The sequence below is a fragment of the Ptychodera flava genome, chromosome 1, assembly GCF_041260155.1.
Source record: "Ptychodera flava strain L36383 chromosome 1, AS_Pfla_20210202, whole genome shotgun sequence".
Taxonomy (NCBI): domain Eukaryota; kingdom Metazoa; phylum Hemichordata; class Enteropneusta; family Ptychoderidae; genus Ptychodera; species Ptychodera flava.
Genome location: NC_091928.1, coordinates 59,016,226 through 59,036,974, shown reverse-complemented (window position 1 = coordinate 59,036,974; position 20,749 = coordinate 59,016,226). Strand labels below are relative to the sequence as shown.

General features: G+C 35.6%; 1 protein-coding gene and 2 long non-coding RNA genes across 3 annotated transcripts; all 3 read right to left on the bottom strand.

Moving 5' to 3' along the window:
• Positions 1–871: 871 nt before the first annotated feature.
• Positions 872–2,372, bottom strand: LOC139144555 (relaxin receptor 2-like). The gene is made up of 3 exons (XM_070715303.1): positions 1,852–2,372; positions 1,397–1,635; positions 872–1,074 (listed from the first exon to the last, which is right to left on the bottom strand). Exons 1-3 carry the CDS (start codon positions 2,369–2,371, stop codon positions 910–912), a joined length of 924 nt encoding a protein of 307 aa, XP_070571404.1. The 5' UTR covers position 2,372; the 3' UTR covers positions 872–909.
• Positions 2,373–11,093: 8,721 nt separating this feature from the next.
• On the bottom strand, positions 11,094–13,482 carry LOC139144493 (uncharacterized). Its single transcript, XR_011554806.1, has 4 exons — positions 13,368–13,482; positions 12,733–13,026; positions 12,091–12,207; positions 11,094–11,204 (listed from the first exon to the last, which is right to left on the bottom strand). It is a non-coding gene; the product is annotated as an uncharacterized lncRNA (long non-coding RNA).
• Positions 13,483–16,889: 3,407 nt separating this feature from the next.
• On the bottom strand, positions 16,890–18,405 carry LOC139144429 (uncharacterized). The gene is made up of 3 exons (XR_011554805.1): positions 18,280–18,405; positions 17,272–17,341; positions 16,890–17,098 (listed from the first exon to the last, which is right to left on the bottom strand). It is a non-coding gene; the product is annotated as an uncharacterized lncRNA (long non-coding RNA).
• Between the last annotated feature and the right edge of the window lie 2,344 nt (positions 18,406–20,749).

The following is a 20,749-nucleotide window of genomic DNA, read 5'->3' as shown; positions in this document are numbered from 1 at the left end:
CTTTAAAAATGCTCATCTTTAAAACCATCAACACGTTATCTACTCTGTCACCTTTTGTGATGAAAAATGTCTCCTTGGTCGCTTTCCTTCTGTTTGGATGTGAATTTAACTTGTAAGATACATACCCTTCCTCTACTTCTTTTCCTGACAACTTTTGCTAAATCCACAATGAATTATGCATTACCGAACGCATCCACACCTACGTTTTGTAATAATTAATACCTGCAAGTACAGTAGTAAAACGTCAAAATCTTAAACGTTCTAGAATATAATAAGTATGTATAATCATTCACTTATGAACATCAATCTATCATTTGAGATAAAAACCTTAAAGTTTACAGTTCTCATAAACGATTGATAACATTGCTTCTGAAATATATAATAATTACAAAGAGCGACAAATGAATATTTATATCAATATTGTGAATTTCTTTGTCAACAATCTTAAGGAATAACAAACACAAAATGTGAAATAATACTGCCATAACTTGATTACATTTTGATTACATTTTGACTTGATTGAGCTTCACTATTCAGAGTGCAATCGCCAATAATTAACTGGATTTTATAGCCTTTTCTCTGCATGACTTTTGGATATCATATTGTACATATTGCAGATAAATTTCAAAGATTCTGCTTGTTATCCCTTGTAATCTTGATTAAAATGTTTCGAAAATTTAAGTGTGCAGGAATGGAATCTATTTAATATGTTTTACTTGCTGTCTTGTCTCTTTATGTACCCGGATAAAGAACATATACTTTTCATACTTATCGCCAAGACCTTTCTGTCACGTAAACATACCGTTCTATTGAAATTTCATCGTTTACCCTAAGGAAATAAGAATTGTTTAGTTTGGAAACTACAAGGTATATAACTCGTCTTATATAAATACCACATTATATTGCAAATTAGAAATAACCATTATCCGATGAATTGTCATGTACAGACCGATTCAGAAGGGTTAAAATTAGGTCTCCATAGTCAAGCATGTCCTTTGCATATGATCGGCTTGCTTCATCTTGACTGTATCTTGAACGATGTGAATCCTTCAGTAAAGCTCGGCCAATCGTACCCTAAGGAAGAAATTGAACAAAAACATATGACCTAACACAGACTCTTGGATTTCAAAAAAATCTGTAAACGTCAATGTTTAAAAAAAAATTGTAGTGTAAGAGCTTATACAGAAACAGTACGATTATTTTGCCAATCGAATGAATGGAATTTAAACAGGACTGCATATCTTAAGATTGATTGCTCATGACGTCATCAAAAGACGAAAGAATGTATCTATAATCTAAATGAAACGTTTATGTAGATTATCATTAATAGATAATTATGGGAAAATGATGTCAAACATAAAGTGAGTCACCAACTGAACAAAGATAGTAAACTTACCACAGAAGTTGTCTCGATTATGATTGATTCTTTACAAACATTGTTGTGAATGGTTTTCTTTTCATGCAAGTATTTCAGGGATCTAACAATGTCGCCAGCAATCACATAAATTTCCAAAATAGTGATGTCACCATTTAATAATCTCAAGTAGCTTGACAACCGTTTTTGCTCTGGCGGTGGTAACGACAGATAGGCAGGGTCGTACTGATTATTACGCATTGACTGCTTTGGCAGAGAATCTAGAAGAAAACCAAATTTTGAAGTCAGACATGTTTTTCGTGCTAACAGCTTATCCTAAAACGACACCGTTTAAAAAAGCCATTTATGCTGTTTAGAGAGATGATATAAAGAAGTTGTTGATACCTAAGTCAGCGTTATATAATATTGCTGATAATTCATAAATGTTAAGTACTGGTATTTAAAAATTATGAAATTCTGACAAATACATGACATACCTAGCACGAGAGAATGTGACTGTCCGTGTGATGATGCGTCCGTGGATTTCGATGACGTCTTAGCTTTGATGAGGGATATTGTGTACAGGTAAGGGTTCATTGCAGAGTTGATAGGTAAGATGAAGACGGCACTCCAAGCATAGACAGAACCTGGAATTGTGACTGTGTCAGTCAGGGCAAGAATACCCATCACAGAGATTGGAACCCAACAGAAGAAATCAGTCAGTACAATCACAGCCATCCTCTTTGCAATGGTGACAGATTCTTTTTGTCTCGCTCTTGAATTGACAGACGACGCTTTTGATACCAGACGTATTTGCATGTACATGAACACATAACAAGCAAAGATTACAGTAAAAGATAAGAGATTCAAGAAAAGGAAAATCACGACAGAGTATTCCCATCCGGGAGAGCTCTCATTTGTCAGATGCAGAGACAGACAGACCGGGGAACGACCATAGTAATTATCACCAAAATAAGGTATGCCAGTTAGAGGCAACAAGCTGATGAAAGTAATCATGACCCAGCCTGCAATCGTTACTACATTGCGGATTTCAGCTTGAAGTGGAAAAACCTGAAAGGATAGGAGATGGCCATAAAGCGATCAAGTGTCATAATAGTCAACAGTGAAGACAGACACTTCACTTGATAAAGCTGCAAGAAACCCAGCAAACTTGCACAAATGACTTTTCCTCCAAAATTCGTCATGTTGAACATACGTGCCACGGTAATAAATATCAGTAATTGCAATAATCAACATGTATATACCCATGCAAAAATCTGAAATAGCCAAATTCCAAATGAAAAACGAATCAACCTTTACTAGATCTCTTTTCCTGATTCGCCTGATGATTACAAAGAAGTTACCAATCAGAGCTGACAGGCCTATGATCCATACGAAAAACCTCAAAGCTTGATTAGCCATAAGATCTTCGCAAGATGAAAAAGCATCTGCCTTGGGCGTGCATTTCTCGATATTTTCAAGCTGTCGCACCATACAGCAATACCTATAAGCATCCGTATATCTGAAATCGTAGGAGAAAATATTATTGCATGAATCTGAAATACCTCTTATATTAAGAGCGGTACATATAATTGTGCATTGTGTTTTATTACTGTGCTAAATTATAGTTTGCTAAACTTAAAACAGAAACTAATTTAACACAAGGGACGGAATGACATCTCTGCCATGGACGTTGATATAAAGCTTTAAAATAGAGAATTGGTCAGTAGGCTTTATATACAATATCAAGAATCGAATTTAGTCAAAATGTTTGCAATGCACATGGTTTGCACACTCAGCTAAGTCGTAGTTGTTTGAACACCTTTGTATTTTAAGTGGATGATGATGGTGCAATTAATGCAATTAATTCATAAAAGATCTTTGACAAAAAAGATTATGTCTTCATACTGTCAACAGTACGTAATATAATTTTTTTGACTTATGATATTGCCCGTCTGGTTTAATCACATCATGACTTTCGATGCGCGGTATGTGAGTGTAGCCTGTCACCAGCCTGAGGGGTGACTAATAATCAGGCATCATAGATGGTGTCCCTATGAAGGAAGCTAGTGGTACCCGACTTAAAATACAATAGTTTTCCTCCCAAATTCGTCATGTTGAACATACGTACCACGGTAGTATATATCGGTAATTGCAATAATCAACATGTATATACCTATGCAAAAATATGACATAGTCAAACTCCTCGTGTTACCCTGGTAGTCAATAAACTCTATGATGACAACCTCTTGTCACTGTGTTTATTTAATAAATCCAACAGTGAGATGAACAACTTTACAGATTCACAGAATCACGCGGCATTGCAAGTGGCCACATGGAAGAAAAAAGGGCAAACAGCAAGCGAGAGCAAAGGAGGGAGGAGAAAGCCTTAAGAGCGGTGAGCCGAAAGAAGTCAGAGTGAATATGATACGTAAATAGAGAGAACTAATAGAAGACCACCTAAAAGTCAGAGGACATGGAGTTTTAATGATGTTAAGGCTTGTAGAAATAATGTGGAACCTGTGAGGGATGACAAAAACAAAGGAAAAAGGTATGGCTGAAAACGGAGGGGACGAACGACGCAAGCAAGTATGGTGACATAAAACAGATGGTTGTTCAATGTGGCCTACCATAAGAAGTAAGTATTGATCAGACATCATAGATGGTATGCCGTGTAAGGGACACCCATTGTATGTAAAGTCAACCAGCTTGGTTTGATATTATAGGGACTACGCGCTGACCATTAACGTTTATTTATGGGCAAAGGCGAGAGGAAAGCCAAAAATTAAAGGACGAGGCTTGCCGAGCACGTTAATTTGGCTTTCCTCTCGCCCGCGCCCATAAATAATCGTTTATGGTCAGCGCGGAGTCCGTTATTTCCTTTATAATATCAACGAACCCAACAAAACGGTAGAATTTACGAGCATTTCTCGTACGAACGACAACGGGGCCCAGCACTTGTCAGTGAGTAGTGCGCGCTTCAAAATTTTGCAAATCCGAAGATATTTTTTTTAAAAGTGTTCCATTTTATTTTGTGATTGATTATGACCTTTGTACAAATCACAATTTTCGTTTTAGCTGTAAAGTTACTATGTTTAAGATATTATCATATTCACGGGCATGTAAACAAACCATTACTGTGTATTTGTGGGCAGTCACGTGGTTCAGCTCGACCAATTAAAATGCGATGGACAGGCATGGTAATATATATATTCAATTGCACAGCGTGTAGACATTCAATCACTTAATGAAAATTATCTTTCTTTGTTGGCATTGTAGTGAAACCATAAACTGTATTTACGTTACTCTAACTTAACGAAAATGTACCCAGAACTTTTTAAATATTTTGATTTTGACTATCGCACTTCTATTGTTACGGTGTTTTGTCAATACAATAGTTCGTTAGTGTGTCTGACTTGTAATTCTTTACTTACATCTCCTCCAAATTTGATAGCGGAAAGAACACTTCGAGGCTATCGACATCAAATTTATTGCCAGTCAGATACCTGCAAAAATTACATTGTTGTGTTCTATTTACTTCATTGATGTTAAGCACCGGTCTCTTCATATCAACAACGTCTCTTGATGCCCTCATGAAGCTACATTATTTTAAAGGACGTTAATGGGAGTATTGTATTTGGTCGACATATGGCTATTAGAATGGAACAAGTCCGCAAGCTCGTTTACTAAAACAGAATGATTTACTAATTTACTGAAATTGGCGAGCTCCTTTATAGAAATGATTTTGGTTTATAAACTCTCTCTAAATCAACACGACAGGATAAATGACGTGACAATGTGAAAGACATTCCATTTGCTCAAAGAAGGGGCACTGTCTTGTGCAACACGGCTACTAAGAATGTCTTTTGGGAATAGTAGAATTTGAAAATGAGAGCGAGAAAATAACACATACATTATAAATATTAGATAGATCAATATTCAAGGGAGTCTTCATTATTTACGGATGGGGAGGGTTAGTGGAAATAAAGAATTTAACAAATGCAAGAAACGTAAAAGTTGATTCCCTCGAAGTATTTGGCCCCTTAATTCAAAATGTGGCGCTGACATTTAACAGCAGAACACTACAACATCCGCTGCTGACAACATTTATGTGAATTTAGGTTAATTACCGTTTATCTTGGTGCCAAAAGTGTTATGGTGACACAAAAAGCCATTATTTACCTTTTCGGTTCGCTAAAACCTGGAATTTGTGCATTTTGTTCTTTGTTTATCATTAAAATCAGCAGCTCTGTTGAAATAATTCCATTTTAATTGCTCCCAGTCTTCACTGAGAATGAACCTTACTCTTTTAGTTTTCGTTTCAAATGTTGTACTTTTATAGTTCGATACAAATACTTTGTAAATTATAGCCCACCCATCAAACTGTTATCTTTAATTCTGCGTCTCCAAAATCATTTGACCATGAAATACCACCGAGAAATGCGTTGAAATACAATGATATACTAAAAAGGGAAGAATTTTTGTAAAAGTATTTCCATATGTGGAATGTATCTAACAAGGGTACAAAACGGGATCATTTGATTGCAATATCAATATGGTGAATATATTACACTGTTGTGATACCAGCGAATAATGTCTACATGTAAGTATTACCTCTAATGTGCACGGCCTAAGCTTTGCGGGAACTATTTTTCCGCATTTTCTTATTATTACCTTTATTCAACACGACACGAAAGCAAAAAAGAGTGTAAACGATATTTAGGTCTTGGATAACCTCTATTATACTGTTAATTACCTAAGACTTCGTAAGTAGCAGATGTTAGCAAAATTCCTTTCTTTGAATAGTTATAAACAAGGTAATAATACTCACAAAAATCGAAGACTCTCCAGGCCTGCGAATGACCCGTCCATTATCCAACTAATCAAGTTATTAGCAAGGTTACTACAATGAATAATAAAATGATGAACACAGTGAGCCGTCGTCACATATTACTTACTATTTTTATCATAATGTATGATAATTTATAATGGTGAAATAAGTAAATGTTTGTGATGCGCATGTGTTCATTTAAAATCGAACCACTCAGATCACCAAAATACTGATTTTCACACTCTTAACGTGTAACTTGGTTAGGGAGATTTATTCAAACCATTTAACATTGAATGCCCATTTTTGTATGTATTTCCTGTCATTCATAAACTTTGTTGTAGGAAAGCGTAGCCGTGAGCATGAAAAAAATGACACGCTAATTATTTGGAAGCTGTAAACATTATCATGTTATTAAATATTTCAAATCACCGAGGATTAACACAAACGATATGTAGAATGATTAATTGAATGAGTGATAACAACTAGTGGCAGGTCGCATTATTGGCCTCTTCATATGACCAGAGACTAAACAAATATCATATAACACGAGTGCCGTGAGTTTGTGAAAGACGCCTAGCAGGTGATCCCTTTCGTTGTACCCAGGTAAAACTAAAGAAGGACAGATTTATGTTATATTTGTGTGGTTTGTTGTTCTGAGAGGCAGAATCTTCAGGTGTGTTTAAAGCCAAAGTATTTCTAAACCTGATTGCGTAGTACTTGTTTCTGAGTTCATCTTTTGCACTCTAAAATTACTCTTCAGCGGTTGCAATTTAGCCCAAGATTGCGAACAAGAAAGGTTTTTGTAATGATTTAATTACTCACAGTATTACCAAGTTTTTCATTCCATAAAATGTGTGGTTCCTTAATATCCTAATGCTATTTGAGCTAAGACGTCTGAAAGGAAAAAACCACAAACAGTTTCAAAGGCTACCAAAATGGTGAACAAACACTAAATGCGAGTGGATTGAAAGACATCGGCACACAATAATGCAATATATATCTTTCATACAAAATATACTATGATTCTAAATATTGCAGTTAGTATTGCTGTCTTAATGACGCCAGCGACGTGGCAAGATATATAAACGTGAATTTAAATATATTTACTTCTAGTATGTCTTCGCTACGGGCCTTTAAAGTAACGTTTGTTTACACATTATACCCCTGATACCGAGACAAGCTTTATCTAGTCAGGCTACGTCCAGAAGGTGCCACAATATTCGCAGTCATGTATCATGAAGTGGAAATTTGGTAGGTAAACATAAACTTGGTAAGATTTCGAAACGTATTTCTGAAGAAACTGCTGAACATGCATAGAGATGATGTAGTGGTGTCATGATCGACAAAACACTTTTAAGTTTTACATACATAATAGACAATTTGATTTGATGGTGCGAAAGTTCTCTTTTGACTTCAATCAAGACATTGAAGCCAATTCGTCAACCCATTGTTATGTCAATCATTTTACCCCACTTATGACTTGAGTCTAGAACATTCTTAAGGTCACTGTCCTTTATGACCTTGAATTCAATTAGTCGTGTGTTTACTACAAGTGGAGATATTTTAGAACAGTGCTTAGCATATCAATATTAGTTCTAGATTGTTCTCTTATACAACAATTTAAGTATAAATACCGGGGCGTCACAGTTTTTCAGTCAGACATTTGGGATCGTATCACTGACGTGTTACTTCAAGACTTTGGGCTCATTCTGGCAGAGTTAATTCCAAGACATTTCAAGACCTTCACAGCAATGCTAGATTTATTCTGTGGACTTTGCGCAACCTCAAGCCTCTGTCCCAATGTCTGGCTCAACTCTGGAGTTTAGTGCGTCCCAGCTGAGATAAGCAGTCTGTAAATTTTTACAGTTTGTACTTTATCCCTTGACTTAGTGATTCGTTTTATTTTTTTAATAAATTTTATTTTACAGAAACTCGCTGACTTCACTGTTTGTTTGTTTGTTGTTTTCAGTTTGAGACAATTAATCTGATATTATGTGGCCATCTTTCTTACAATAACGACAAGAAATATCGCCAAGTTTGCCAGAAGGGGATTGAGACTTGGGATCTGATGGCGTAGGAGTGTGACTTAAATTCTGTGAACCGTTGTCACTTGTCACCATTCATATTGACGACGAACAGATCTGCCTTACAGAAGCGCAGAGAAGTACGTGTATTTGCATTCGGAGCAAAAGCATTGATGTAATACATCAAGAAATGACAACTAAAAATAAGGTATAATTATCATTTGTTTTCATCAACTATTCAACATGTCACTTTGGTTTTCAGGCAATCGATTTATTTCCCATGTATATTGAGACAGAATAGACCGAATGAATACTTGATCCAATTAAATGTTAACCTAATTATCCTGATATGAATGGACAATGGCGATGACAAACGAGTTGACATCTATAGCGTGGTATGTACATGTCATCACGATGTGCCCTTACAACGGCAGTATAATGATGGAAATGGGCTGATGAATTACCGTAAAAGAATCAGCAGAGTGTATACGCATAGAATGGCATAGAGAATTCCTTTTTACACCGTAAATTTCTATACAAAGTGTTTTCTGTATCTCACATTGTTGTGAGAAAAAATCTTCGAATGCCTACATTGGAACAGAGAAACAAATTTGCGAGAGTACCTAGTAGACCTTCTTAAAATTGTTCCACGAGAGCTTAACCATAGACAGAAAGTTAACTAACTTATCCTTGTTCTATTTGATTCTATATTTTGTGATATTCAGGTAAGCAAAATTGTCTTTGAATTTTCCCTGAAAAATTTGGTAGACTTTTTTCTTATGATCATACGTTATTCATAGTCACTGATTACACGCTATCGGAATTAGGATAAGAACAGTATATGGTGCTGGAAATTTAGTGTACAGAGACTTCCTTTTCAATTCATCAAAAGCTGTGTTAAAATGTATTGGACGGCATATCAAGTTCAATCGTAGATGTTGCCTGGAATGGTTCGCCAAAGGGCCCTCATCTGAATGTCATGGTGTTTGAAGGTTAACCTATACAGAGTGCCATGGAAGTGTGAGTCTGGCTGACTTTGCTTGAGAAGTAATGTAAAAGCAGTGCATTTAATGAGCCACTTTGACAACAACACGGATAATGGAAAATGAATGTACACCGTACTTACATGAAGTACAAGTTCACGAGGAATTCGAAAATCCTGGGGCGCATTTCTGAAATGGAGTTATTCGTCAAGTCCCTTGGAACAAAAAATCAGACAGTTATGTATTAAAAATGACATCCGCACATGTGTACATTGACAAATAATTCTATTGCAATTAACGACGCGACGTAAATTCGTTTGATTCTGATATGCTGTCCGAAAGTAGGAATTTTTTGTTTTCAACCCAATTACACCATTTGTTTCATGGCAAAAATGCAGCGTTTCTTCTTGAAGCCATTCGAATATGGCAAGTTAGTCTCAATACAATTCTCATGACAAACTGATAGACTGATTTTGCTACAGACAATTAATTTTCCTCTATCATGTTGCACACACATTTTTGTACCCTATTTACATTAAAATTAAGTTTTAAACCTTGAAACAAAACACATTTAGGGTTGGCTTTCCTTAACAGACATTTCATGATTTTGATGCATTCAAACTTGTGCATCAGACATAAAACGTAGTAAATTACTTAAGAGTTTATGCGCTGATACAAAACGATTGAAGATTGCAGTGTAACATAACATTTGATAAAGCTATACTCTGCGCTACGTACCATGAAAACATCATGTTACAAATACGGTTCGTTTAAATATTTAAGAATCCAGAGAAGCAAATTTATACGTTTTCTTCCTTGTTTACTTACAATTCTCCTAAAAAAGGATGTTGGAACTTGTCGTGCATAAGATCAATATTATTTCCAGTCATGTTTCTATAAAACGGAAATGAATACGTTGATTTATGACTGTAACAGATCCCAAACTCGTATATTTTGTGCAGGAAAGTGCGCAGATGTTACACAGTATGGCCCTCAAATGTAAGACTAACTCAGTTGTTCGAAGATTCCAACATGAATTAGACTTTTTGAAGTCAAAAAAGCAATAAAAGTGACAACCCTACAAAGTTGTGTACAAAGGCAGAAGCCCAACAACAGTTATCTAAAGTTGGGTTTCAAAGTGCTACAAATGCAAACTCTTTTGGCAAAATTGCATTTTTGCTTCCACAGAAGTCTTCATGTACTTTAAAGACTTCGAACAAAGCTAAAACGTACTTATGTAGTCTTGTACACTTTTGACAATCAGGATATTTTCGTGAAGCACTTTCTACCTTAGAAATAAGTGTGCATTTCCGTTTGTATACATCATTACTTTTTTTGCAATAATGGAATTACGTTTCCTGCAATAATGGATAAACGTCCCTTATTTACTGTCTGATGGGTTATAAAAGCAGATAATGGAAAGGTATCCATGTAAGTTCTTTGGTTACCTTTGTCTGTGAAAATCAAAATGGAACAAGATTAAAATACTTCGTTTCGTTATAAACAATCTGCCAAAGTTACTTATACTGGTACTAACAATTTTCTAATCTCTGTTTTACTACCATTTCCTGGCAAAGTCTTCATCTCTTGTTGTGAACAGTCAACAATGGCACCAAAACACTGACAAGAAGACGGACAGTGAACATCTAAAAGGAAATATTGCAGGAGAGAAATGTCTTTAAGGTCCGTAAATTCGTATCATGATATATTTACATACTGAATCTTTTACACTGTAATTTAATTTTATTTAATACATCAAATACGGTGGTGATACATCAAAGGTGCTTTCTGAAGTTACAAATTGTTATATGATTGACACATAAAGAATCCATTCAATGATGAATACATGTACTTCTTTGCATCGGAATTGCCATCAAAGAATTTGATTTACTCACTGCAAGATAATTCGTCATCCCCATACTGGCAATGCTTAATGTCATCACAACGCTGTGACAATGTAATGCAGTTTTTTGCCCCGTGACATCGGTAGCTTCCTGGACAGCTGTAGATTTCTAGAATGGAAAATATCATGTTGATAGAAACGTGTTCATACCACATCATCATCATAATGATGACGGTTGAACTGTGAAAAAAATCAAGAGGTACCGGATCATCAAGATTAATCATTTTCTCATTCCACTTATTGGATTGAGGGGCAATTTGTTTTAACACTTCCGTTATTAAATCTTACACACCGCCATCAAGTCATTGTGCCGGGGGGGGGGATTTAGTTTATTATTTATTCAAAGGTTATCATAACCTAGATAAATTTGCTTACCACTAAGTTTCGTATTTGTCATATAAGAAAGCTATATTTTTAAGTATGCAAAAAGCGCCAAAACATACTGTTTACGTTTAATTGTGTCAATGTTTATTTTCTTTATATTATATATTGTTTATTTCAGACTCGATCGTCCATATGCAGGAAAGAAATTAAGTAAATGAATATGAATATAAAACTCAGACTGTTTAAACAAAACTACTTCAAATACAGTTGTTTTCTCCAGAACTTAAAGAATGCACTATCAATTACTCTATCTGATGAAGAGATAGCGGCAATAAGTACATTTATTAATTTTTAAGTCTACGTTGAAAGCCATATTATTTGTAGCATACATCGTAGAAGCACTACTAAATAATACATTATTATACATAACCTTTAACTCATTCATAACTTATTCATAACTTTCATAAAAGTAAGCTGCAAATAAAGAATTTTTCACTTCTGGACTACACAATTTAAATTGTCTCAATGACATGTTCGCTCTAATACGAAATGCCCGTCTCTGTCTTTCAATATCGTCATCGTCCACATACCTGTATTATCAAATGTTAATGTTTGCAAGTCAATTTTACTTTTGAAATAGATATACGGAATGCGCATCGGAAAATAGTTACCACAATTTTGTTCATCTGATCCATACGGGCAATCCCAAACTCCATCGCATCGTCGATGTTGTGGTATGCAGTATGCGTCTTGACATTTATACATGTTTCCCTGGCAGTTGAAGAGCACTGTCAAAGGACGAGTTAAAACATTTTTTTATTTTTGACACGATTGGAACTAATTTGGGATAATTGGATCTTCATACTTTTCAAATTTCTCAAAAGTGTTAGGTGCCATATTGCTGAATTTTGTAATTTAACAAAACACTCATAAAACAAGTGAGTAACAAGCAGATGAGCTTACATTTGAAGGTTAAAATGACCTTACTTCACCATCTAATAATCCCAAATTAGTTCCAATCTTGTATTCTTTGATAGTTATTTCAGAATGAAAGTGGTTGGTGCAAAATGTGACCTACATTTCGGTTAAAGGGTTATCATATTAATGCGGTTCATGAAATGAGCCATAAACCTTATGAATAGCTATGGAATGCAGACTGTAATTTGTTGCATATACCCGACGAATATAATACAATGTGTCAATATTATTGTAACAACAAATTTGCATGATGATTCATATTCTGTTTGTAGTCCTGTTATTCTAGGAAGAAAAACACTTAGCTTGACGTTGTAAACATTAAGGGAAAATCTTACGGCAATTCCTAAGGTGGCTAACATCTCGACAACCCTGTGGATATCCATACACATCAATGTCATATACACACTCCCACTTCCTGTCGGTGCAGTGTCCATTATTGCAACGTATTTCATCGACCCGGCATGTCTTTTTGCTGGTATGAGTAGGCGAAGTAATATTTTTGCCTTGGTCGCACTTTATCTCATCTTCTTCATTACCTCCTCCACAGTCAACCTCTCCATCGCACGTTGCATTCAATGGGATACAGTATCCGGAGTAACATTCGAACTCTCTGCAGATATTTAAAGAATCTGTTTGACAGAACCAGAATTTTTATATTTGAAGCAGTACGTCCGAGCCTCCAGTAGCAATGATTGATGCCAAAAAAACCTAAGACGCAGTCTCATTAGACGTGGAGGAGAAAAGACCAAACTTTCCAAAACCGACATTTACAAGAAGATATAAAGGAAAAAACGGTTGTATGTTTTTAGATAGCTAAAGGCATACTTTATCTGTTTTCATTTAAGAACTAAATCGTAGACTAAAACAAGATTCGGCGCAATTGTTTCTAATTTTTGAAATGTATATCACGGGGTCATTAAGGAGATAGTAAGAACTGCATAAAATTGGACGACTCAAAAGAACAACTCACAACATTCTTCGTCGTGTCCATTCGAACAGTCCGGAATAAGATTGCACCTCCTTGATACGTCTATACACTGATTGTCATCACATTCAAATTGGCCAGTTGTACAATCTGGGTAGACTATTAATGATAAACCAAGAGATTTAGTAATTAGGGTTTAAGCGATGTCCCCAGCTGCAAGCGAATATATATATTCTGGATAGAGTGCGGAACACAGCACCATACTTTACGCATGTGCTGTGTGGAATAGTCTTACCAAGCTGTAGTGTATATAAACTGTGGAGTTGTTATTGCGAATAAATGACATCAACTAGTGTGTTTATGATGTTTGTCCACTATAGGATTTTTGTGGATTTTAAGATATTTATTGCTACAAATGAACAATGATTATAGTACATGTCAGAATGGTGTTACAGTCAGTTCTCAATAAGCAGTTGTCCTTGGTAGTATTTAATCCATCTATAACATGGCGTCTTTAACTTTTATTATTCTGAGCTATTTTATACCCTAATTGGTATTTGCTATTTGTATTTGTTTCGAATAATAAAATATCATTGTTTCTGTTTTCGTAGTTTATTAATAGCAAACGATAAATCATGTTTCAATTATACATGTCTGTAAGCGAAATTTCGAAAATTTTACACTTAAATGTCCTTTTGATCATATCCATGTATTTAAGATTTATCATTCGATTTGTCTAATAACGATTCTATATCTAAACGTTCCTGTGTTTCGCATGAAACTTCTATGCTAGTTAAGCGGTCGTCCGGGCATGCTTATGATATATTCTTGATACTTGAGTTATATTTGATTTCAAAAACTTTGCATATTTGAATTTAAAGTATTTGTCGTGTTGGGAGTTCTCAAGGGGTATGACAGCTGATGGGAGTAGGGTCAAGGTAGTAATGAGCTTAAAATATATAAATAATCGCTAATTAGTGACCCTTTCACTACACCAATGGCCTAGCGAAAAATCTTGATATACCGCAGCCGGTATAAGATCTTTTTCAACAAGATGGATGCATTTACAAATTTAAACACTATGTAATATTTAACACATTATTACTTGTGTGTGTTAAGTGGTTGATTCACATCGACTGCTCTGAAGCCATTAAGAGAAAATACAGAGGACGAAGCAGAAGTATATACAAAATAACAAACAAATACACACCACACTTTTCTTCGTCACTATTATCACCGCACTGGTCAATAAAATCGCAATAAAATGTCATCGATATACACTTCCATTCTTGCAGTGAAATGAATTAACTGGACAGGAACCATGAAGGACTGAAAGCAAAATTTGATATTGTGTGTGTTATCTCTTTTGCGTTCAGATGTTCTTTGATGGAAGTTAATTCCATAGCGGGCTAAGGGTTTGGACAACATGACAATTTAGTATAATGAATACTTGTCAAAGAACGCGCGATTTCTGGCTTATTTCAATCTTCTGCAAAGTATTCAGCCAGAGCGATGCCTAATATCTTCTTGACGTCAAGTTCATAATACTATGTAGAGATTAATTCGTTTTCTTCAACACATGGTAATAAATGTCACCTTAAGGCAATTTCTAGTTTGTCTCTTTATATACTCACGGCAGTTAACCTCATCAGAGTTATCGGAACAGTCTGTGTGTCCATCACAAAAATACGTTTTGTGAATGCAAACCCCGTCATTACACTGAAAGTTACCCTTGCCACACAAAACGGGGATAGGTGCTGATAAATGAAAAATATTCATCCATTATGTGACAACGCTCTTCTGAGGAGTAAGGAATATCTTACAAATATATAGCTAAAGAAACATCCATGACATGAACGTTCCTATTAATTAAAGTATGTTTCAATTTAAGACATGATATTTTAAAGATATTGTCGAATCGCATAAAATCACCTGGTAGAAAAAAATGAAAGAGGTTAATAACTAATACTTTATTACATACAATATCATACATGTTACGCTGTACTGCCATTCTCCCATTGTTCAGAGGGTACTGATATGAACCTGTATTTTAACATTTTAAGATACGAATTATAGTTTTACTTTAGCCGAACTACTTACGCTGCTACAGCTACGCGTACGCGTGACCTTCGCTGGTATGCGTGACCTTTGCTGGGATGTTCATATTCATAATAGCTGAGCGAATAAGACTTATGACACTGGGAAACGTCATTGTGATTATGATCAAAATTTTGTTGTGTGCAGTCAGTTCATGGGCATTGCACTTAGGTACAAGTACAGTTGTACAAAAATCATACAAATGAACGCATCGAAAATGTGTTCTATATGTGGCCGACACCTGTCATCGTTCACGGCCGGTTCCATACGGTATACGGTGCAATGTTTTCATGTCGTCTATGCTACTGAAGATTACGCTTCCGTTCGACAGCGCATCATGATAGAACCGCTATACGTCAAGTTTGCTGTTTAACGAGTTTAAGTCCACAGGTGGTGAATTGCACCGTTACAGCCATGAATGAGCCACAAATAATAATGAGCCACGGAATAATATCAAGAAGTGATGCGGATCTTAGTAACCAACTTTTTAGGAGTACAACAAGGAGCAAGAAAGGTCGATTTCAGTCGATTCCATCACTAATGTCGGAACGTCCGTAGGTAAACAGTCATAACCAAAGCATGCGTGTGTGATAAAAAGGTTATTACACAAAGTTTGGTCGAGACCGCGTCGTATTCGAGTGATGTGTCCGCATTTTGACTTGTTGCTGCGCAAATCGTCAAATTCGGACACATCACTCCAATTCGACGCGGTGTCGACCAAACTTCATGTAATGACCCCTAAATATTGATCTAGGCAGTAAAAATATTGACGTTCAGGCCGTGATATGCCAAGACATGATGGCATGGTCACACATATTGTGATCGCATGAATTGCAGGAATATATCACATGAATGTAGACGCAATACGTTAATCGAGGGGACATGATATTGTCAGGTTTAGATCATTACGCCGCACTACCAGAACAAGCTTTGCTTGCCAATTTTAATTGGGCTTCCGTTGCTAGCTTTTTTACTAGTGGTTGTACGTCTCAGCATTACCTTGACAAAAGGTATTCATGCCACTGATTTGTCCTTTAACACACACACACACGCACATATATATATACACAAAATGTATACAATATATATATATATATATATATATATATATATATATATATATATATATATATATATATACACAGAGTAGCAGAGTAACAAGTGCCCTTCTTGAAGTTATCCTTTATTTGCCAAAATATGCAATTACCTTTTTTCGACAACTGGAATTTAGATATTAACATAAACCCTTGCATTCTTTACATATTAGCAGATTTCCCCGGCTTACTTCTCACAAATGTTAATAGGTGCCTATCAAGATAGCTCGTTTTACTCCCGACTTTGGGCCTATTTTCCCATTCGTTGTCTTTTTTGGATTCATCTACTCAAACTACATCTTCAAAAATCAGAAGGCCACTACAAGTGCTATTAATGATGATATCTGTTGAAAAATTTGAATGAATTTACCTTTCCTGATGGCGGTGTCGTACGTACTATTTTCTGGAGTTTCTATGGTCAATACAGCAGACGTCTTACAAGAATATTGTCGGGCAGTATTTGAAGCGCACGTAATGTCATTCCAATGATTTGTATGATGATAATCTGTAATTCTAATCATGGTGCATCTTTCAGACCTCCCGCCGTCAGGCTGACTTCTTCCCTGAGTTAAGCGTCCTACTGCCCTGAAAAGTTAAATCAATATCTCTTGTACAATGTGTACGCATTGTTAATGTATAATGAGATGCACGAGTCAATATAACATATTTAAACCAAAGCCAACATAACACATTTGATTTGTCGGTGGAAAGTACTAACAATAATGTATCGAAGGAAATGGTAAAATACGTTTACATACCAATCCGAATAGCCCATGGGATTACCATCAGTCCATCGACAAGTGCCATTCCAGTTTGATTTAATTAAACCTTCAAATTCATAAAAAAATGAGACTCGAATTGACGTATGCTGCACGCACTTTTGTAACAAGTCATTGTAAATGATACGGTCCCCGCTTGGCTTATAAATTCAAACCATTGACAAATAATAGTGAAGGTTAATTGGTCAAATCATATTTGAAAAACGGATGAGAAGATTTGCACTTCATGTAGATACTTTTGTCAACTCTTAAAGTACATGTACCAAGTACGACTGGAATTAGTGTAACAAAATTGTGTGTAACACTTGGGTTATAGAGATATAGTGAGAGAGTGAGTATGAAAAAGTCGGAACAAAACGGCCACTTGGTAGCCATATTTGATTATATTTACACCTTTAAGTTATAATTTGTTGTCCTTAAGCCAAGTTTGTCTTAAATTGGTCGAGGACTAAGTTAGTAATGGCTTTAGATACGGAAAAATCGGAACAAATCAGCTGCCAGGTGACTATATATGACTATATTGCTGAATTGTAGATATGCACACGTGTGTTGTCCTTTTGGCAAATAAACGTGAAAAGAAAAAGGAATGACATGTCTATATATGGTGGCTATCTAGGGTTGCAAATGAAATAATTATACATGAATGTGTAAGTCACGTCACGATGCATTGTCGTTGTGCCAAGTTTGAAAGAAATCAGTCAAGACAGGTCAAAGTAATAGCAGTAACCATGAAGAAAAATGAAACACAATGGCTACGTAGCGGCCATACTTGGTCGTGTCGAAAAGCGAATTGCCTTGTATAAGTATGCATGTGCATGCCATAATGTATTATCCTTGTGCCAAGTTTGGAAGAAATGTACCGTAGCATCTCTTAGATATCTTTACGGACTGTCACATGCAAAGACACAGGGATCGACGCTCGAGCTTTGTCCGTTGGGACTTACAAAAATATATTTCCTCAGTAACCACCACATTTTACCAGCTTACCTATGTAGACTGTTGAATCGTGATATTCCCTTATGAAATTGGTAATAAATGTAGACTCGTCCTGATTGAGAATACTGACAAGATGGGCTCCTTCTTGCAAACATTTAGTTTCAGCATGGTTCCATGTTAGGTATGCACCAGCATTAAATATTTTGTAGCAGTTTTGCCAAATTGTCTCCAAGTGTCCCGACATACGTAATCTTCAGAAAATACAGAGAAATAAATGTCAAATCATTTCACAGACAAAGCGTTTCATGTTACGCAGAGGTACTTTCGAGCCATAATTAAAACTTTCATCATAAGCCAAGGTGAAAATTTTTGTCTAGTTTGGACATATTCAACGTTTTAAGTTTCTTGAACATGGTTCATGAAACATAACCCATTAATCTGAAACGTTTTCCTGCAATGTTTGTAGCTTTAAGCCAAAATAAATTGCCATATATACCATGTGATTCGACACACTGAATCTGGTCAATCAACTTAAACATATATTCTTAGGGTAACGAGCAGGTCTGGCTGTTTGGAAAGAGTATTTTCTTCAACTACATATTTATCAGAGCAGCAAGTGCCAACCAAATATGACATAAACATCTTTGTATACATTCATCTTAACTTCTGGTTTCAAAACGAATAGGTTGGAATGAGTGAGGGGCAAGGGTGCAAACAGGATGATGAGAAGGCTACGAAGTACCTGTACTTACCTAAATTAGTTTGGTTTGAATATGATTTTAAACTATATGGAATGGCTCTGTACTTTGCCTGAAATCCGTTTCTCTTATTTTCTCCACTTTGTACTCCATGGAACTCTAGAAGTAGTTTGGAAGTAGTTGATACCACTTTGTCAGGAATCTTACTGCCACAGAATTTTCCATGGAGGAAGGACTCGTCTGGTGTCTGTGAATTGAATATTTTGACGAAATTGCACAAGCAGTCGCCATAGCCAACGTCAAACGTTTGGAAGTCAACCTCGATGGCTTTGTCTTTCTCTACTTTGATGAACCAGCTCATCGATGTCGGTGAAGGATATGGATAAGGATATCCATAAGACATGATATATCCGCAGTTTAAACTGGTTGTGACGTGATCGCACATTTCAAATTCCGTGCAGACACCTGGACAATCTGTATTTGCATAAAGAATTACAAACCAAGCAAAGTCGGCAAAGTCAGAAATAAAGTCTTCATTAATAAATAAATAAATATATAAATGAATAAATAAATAAATAAATAAATAAATAAATAAATAAATAAATAAATAAATAAACTACTTTAATGCCTATCAGGAGAATATTTCGACGAACAGTATACATTTGAAGAATATTGAGTTTGGTAACAATCACTTCAATTTGGTCACATGTTTCTATGTTAACAAAGAAGTTGTATTGTCACTCGATCCGCGACTATTTATGCCGGTTTGAATAGACATGAAATGTATTTTGCAACACCTCTTCATGTCGCTTTAAAGACTGTCCCAGTTTTCAGTAACCCTTCTCAGTTCTATTAAGTTATATGACATGCCGACACATTTTGAAGCACATTTCAGATGTTAGCTTTTTGGCTCCATGAAATTAAAGAAAGCATATTGCTTCCTCTATGACAATTGAGAACTTTGCATTTATTGGCACTGCAAGTTTAAACATGGGCAGTTTTCTCATTTTATCGAAAAGCGTTTCTAATACTACTGTAACTATACAACAGGATGATCAAAGACCACATATTGGAAAACATTCTCGTTAACACCGAGTCAGGTTTGTTTTAAAAGATACGGCGTGAATAATTTAAATTGAGGTGGAAATCAAGGCACTTTATTAAATATATTAGTACAGTGATCATTAAATCTGGAATGCACGGAATTGTAGATATTAAAATATGATGAAGGGTGTGAGTATTAATCGAATTTATCCTAAACTTTGAACAAGGTGTTTACCATTTTATTGCATGTCAGGAAAGTAGGACGTCACTTGTTCTATGCAAGTTATTATTATACATCTGTGAGGGAGATTTGATTTTCCTGTTATAAATCGTTCTAAGAATTCACCTTGAAAACAACAGAACTTATTTTCCACTTACTGATTCTAACTTGCCGGAGAATGATAACCACAATAATTGTAGATGCAAGGCACGCAAACTTCATCGTTGCAAATAAAATATTCGAAAATGAGAAGAAGAAATTACGCAGAACGACACAAAATTTTGGCGGAAACGGAATTATTGTTTCCATTGACTGAGAATATCAAGGGCAATTTTTTTCTGCTATATTCTGCCATGACATAAAAGCATTTAACGGTGTGCTGCTGCCATAATTACTGAAAGCTCCCTTATTTCTTGGTCCAACCGAAAAGAAATCTACCTTTATATACCACAAATAAATAGTCGTATTTATTTATTTTTACAGTTAATGTAATCAAACAAAAAATGTCGAATCATATGTATTTTAGCAGCTTCACTTTTAGGTAAGCCTGTACAAGCAT

Excerpts from the sequence above, each read along its gene's own strand:
- LOC139144555 (XM_070715303.1), bottom strand. The coding sequence starts at position 2,371 with ATGATTACTTTCATCAGCTTGTTGCCTCTAACTGGCATACCTTATTTT. Across the intron at positions 1,636-1,851 it reads GTCACATTCTCTCGTGCTAG|ATTCTCTGCCAAAGCAGTCA; the intron begins GTATGTCATGTA and ends GTTTTCTTCTAG. Across the intron at positions 1,075-1,396 it reads TAATCGAGACAACTTCTGTG|GGTACGATTGGCCGAGCTTT; the intron begins GTAAGTTTACTA and ends TTTCTTCCTTAG.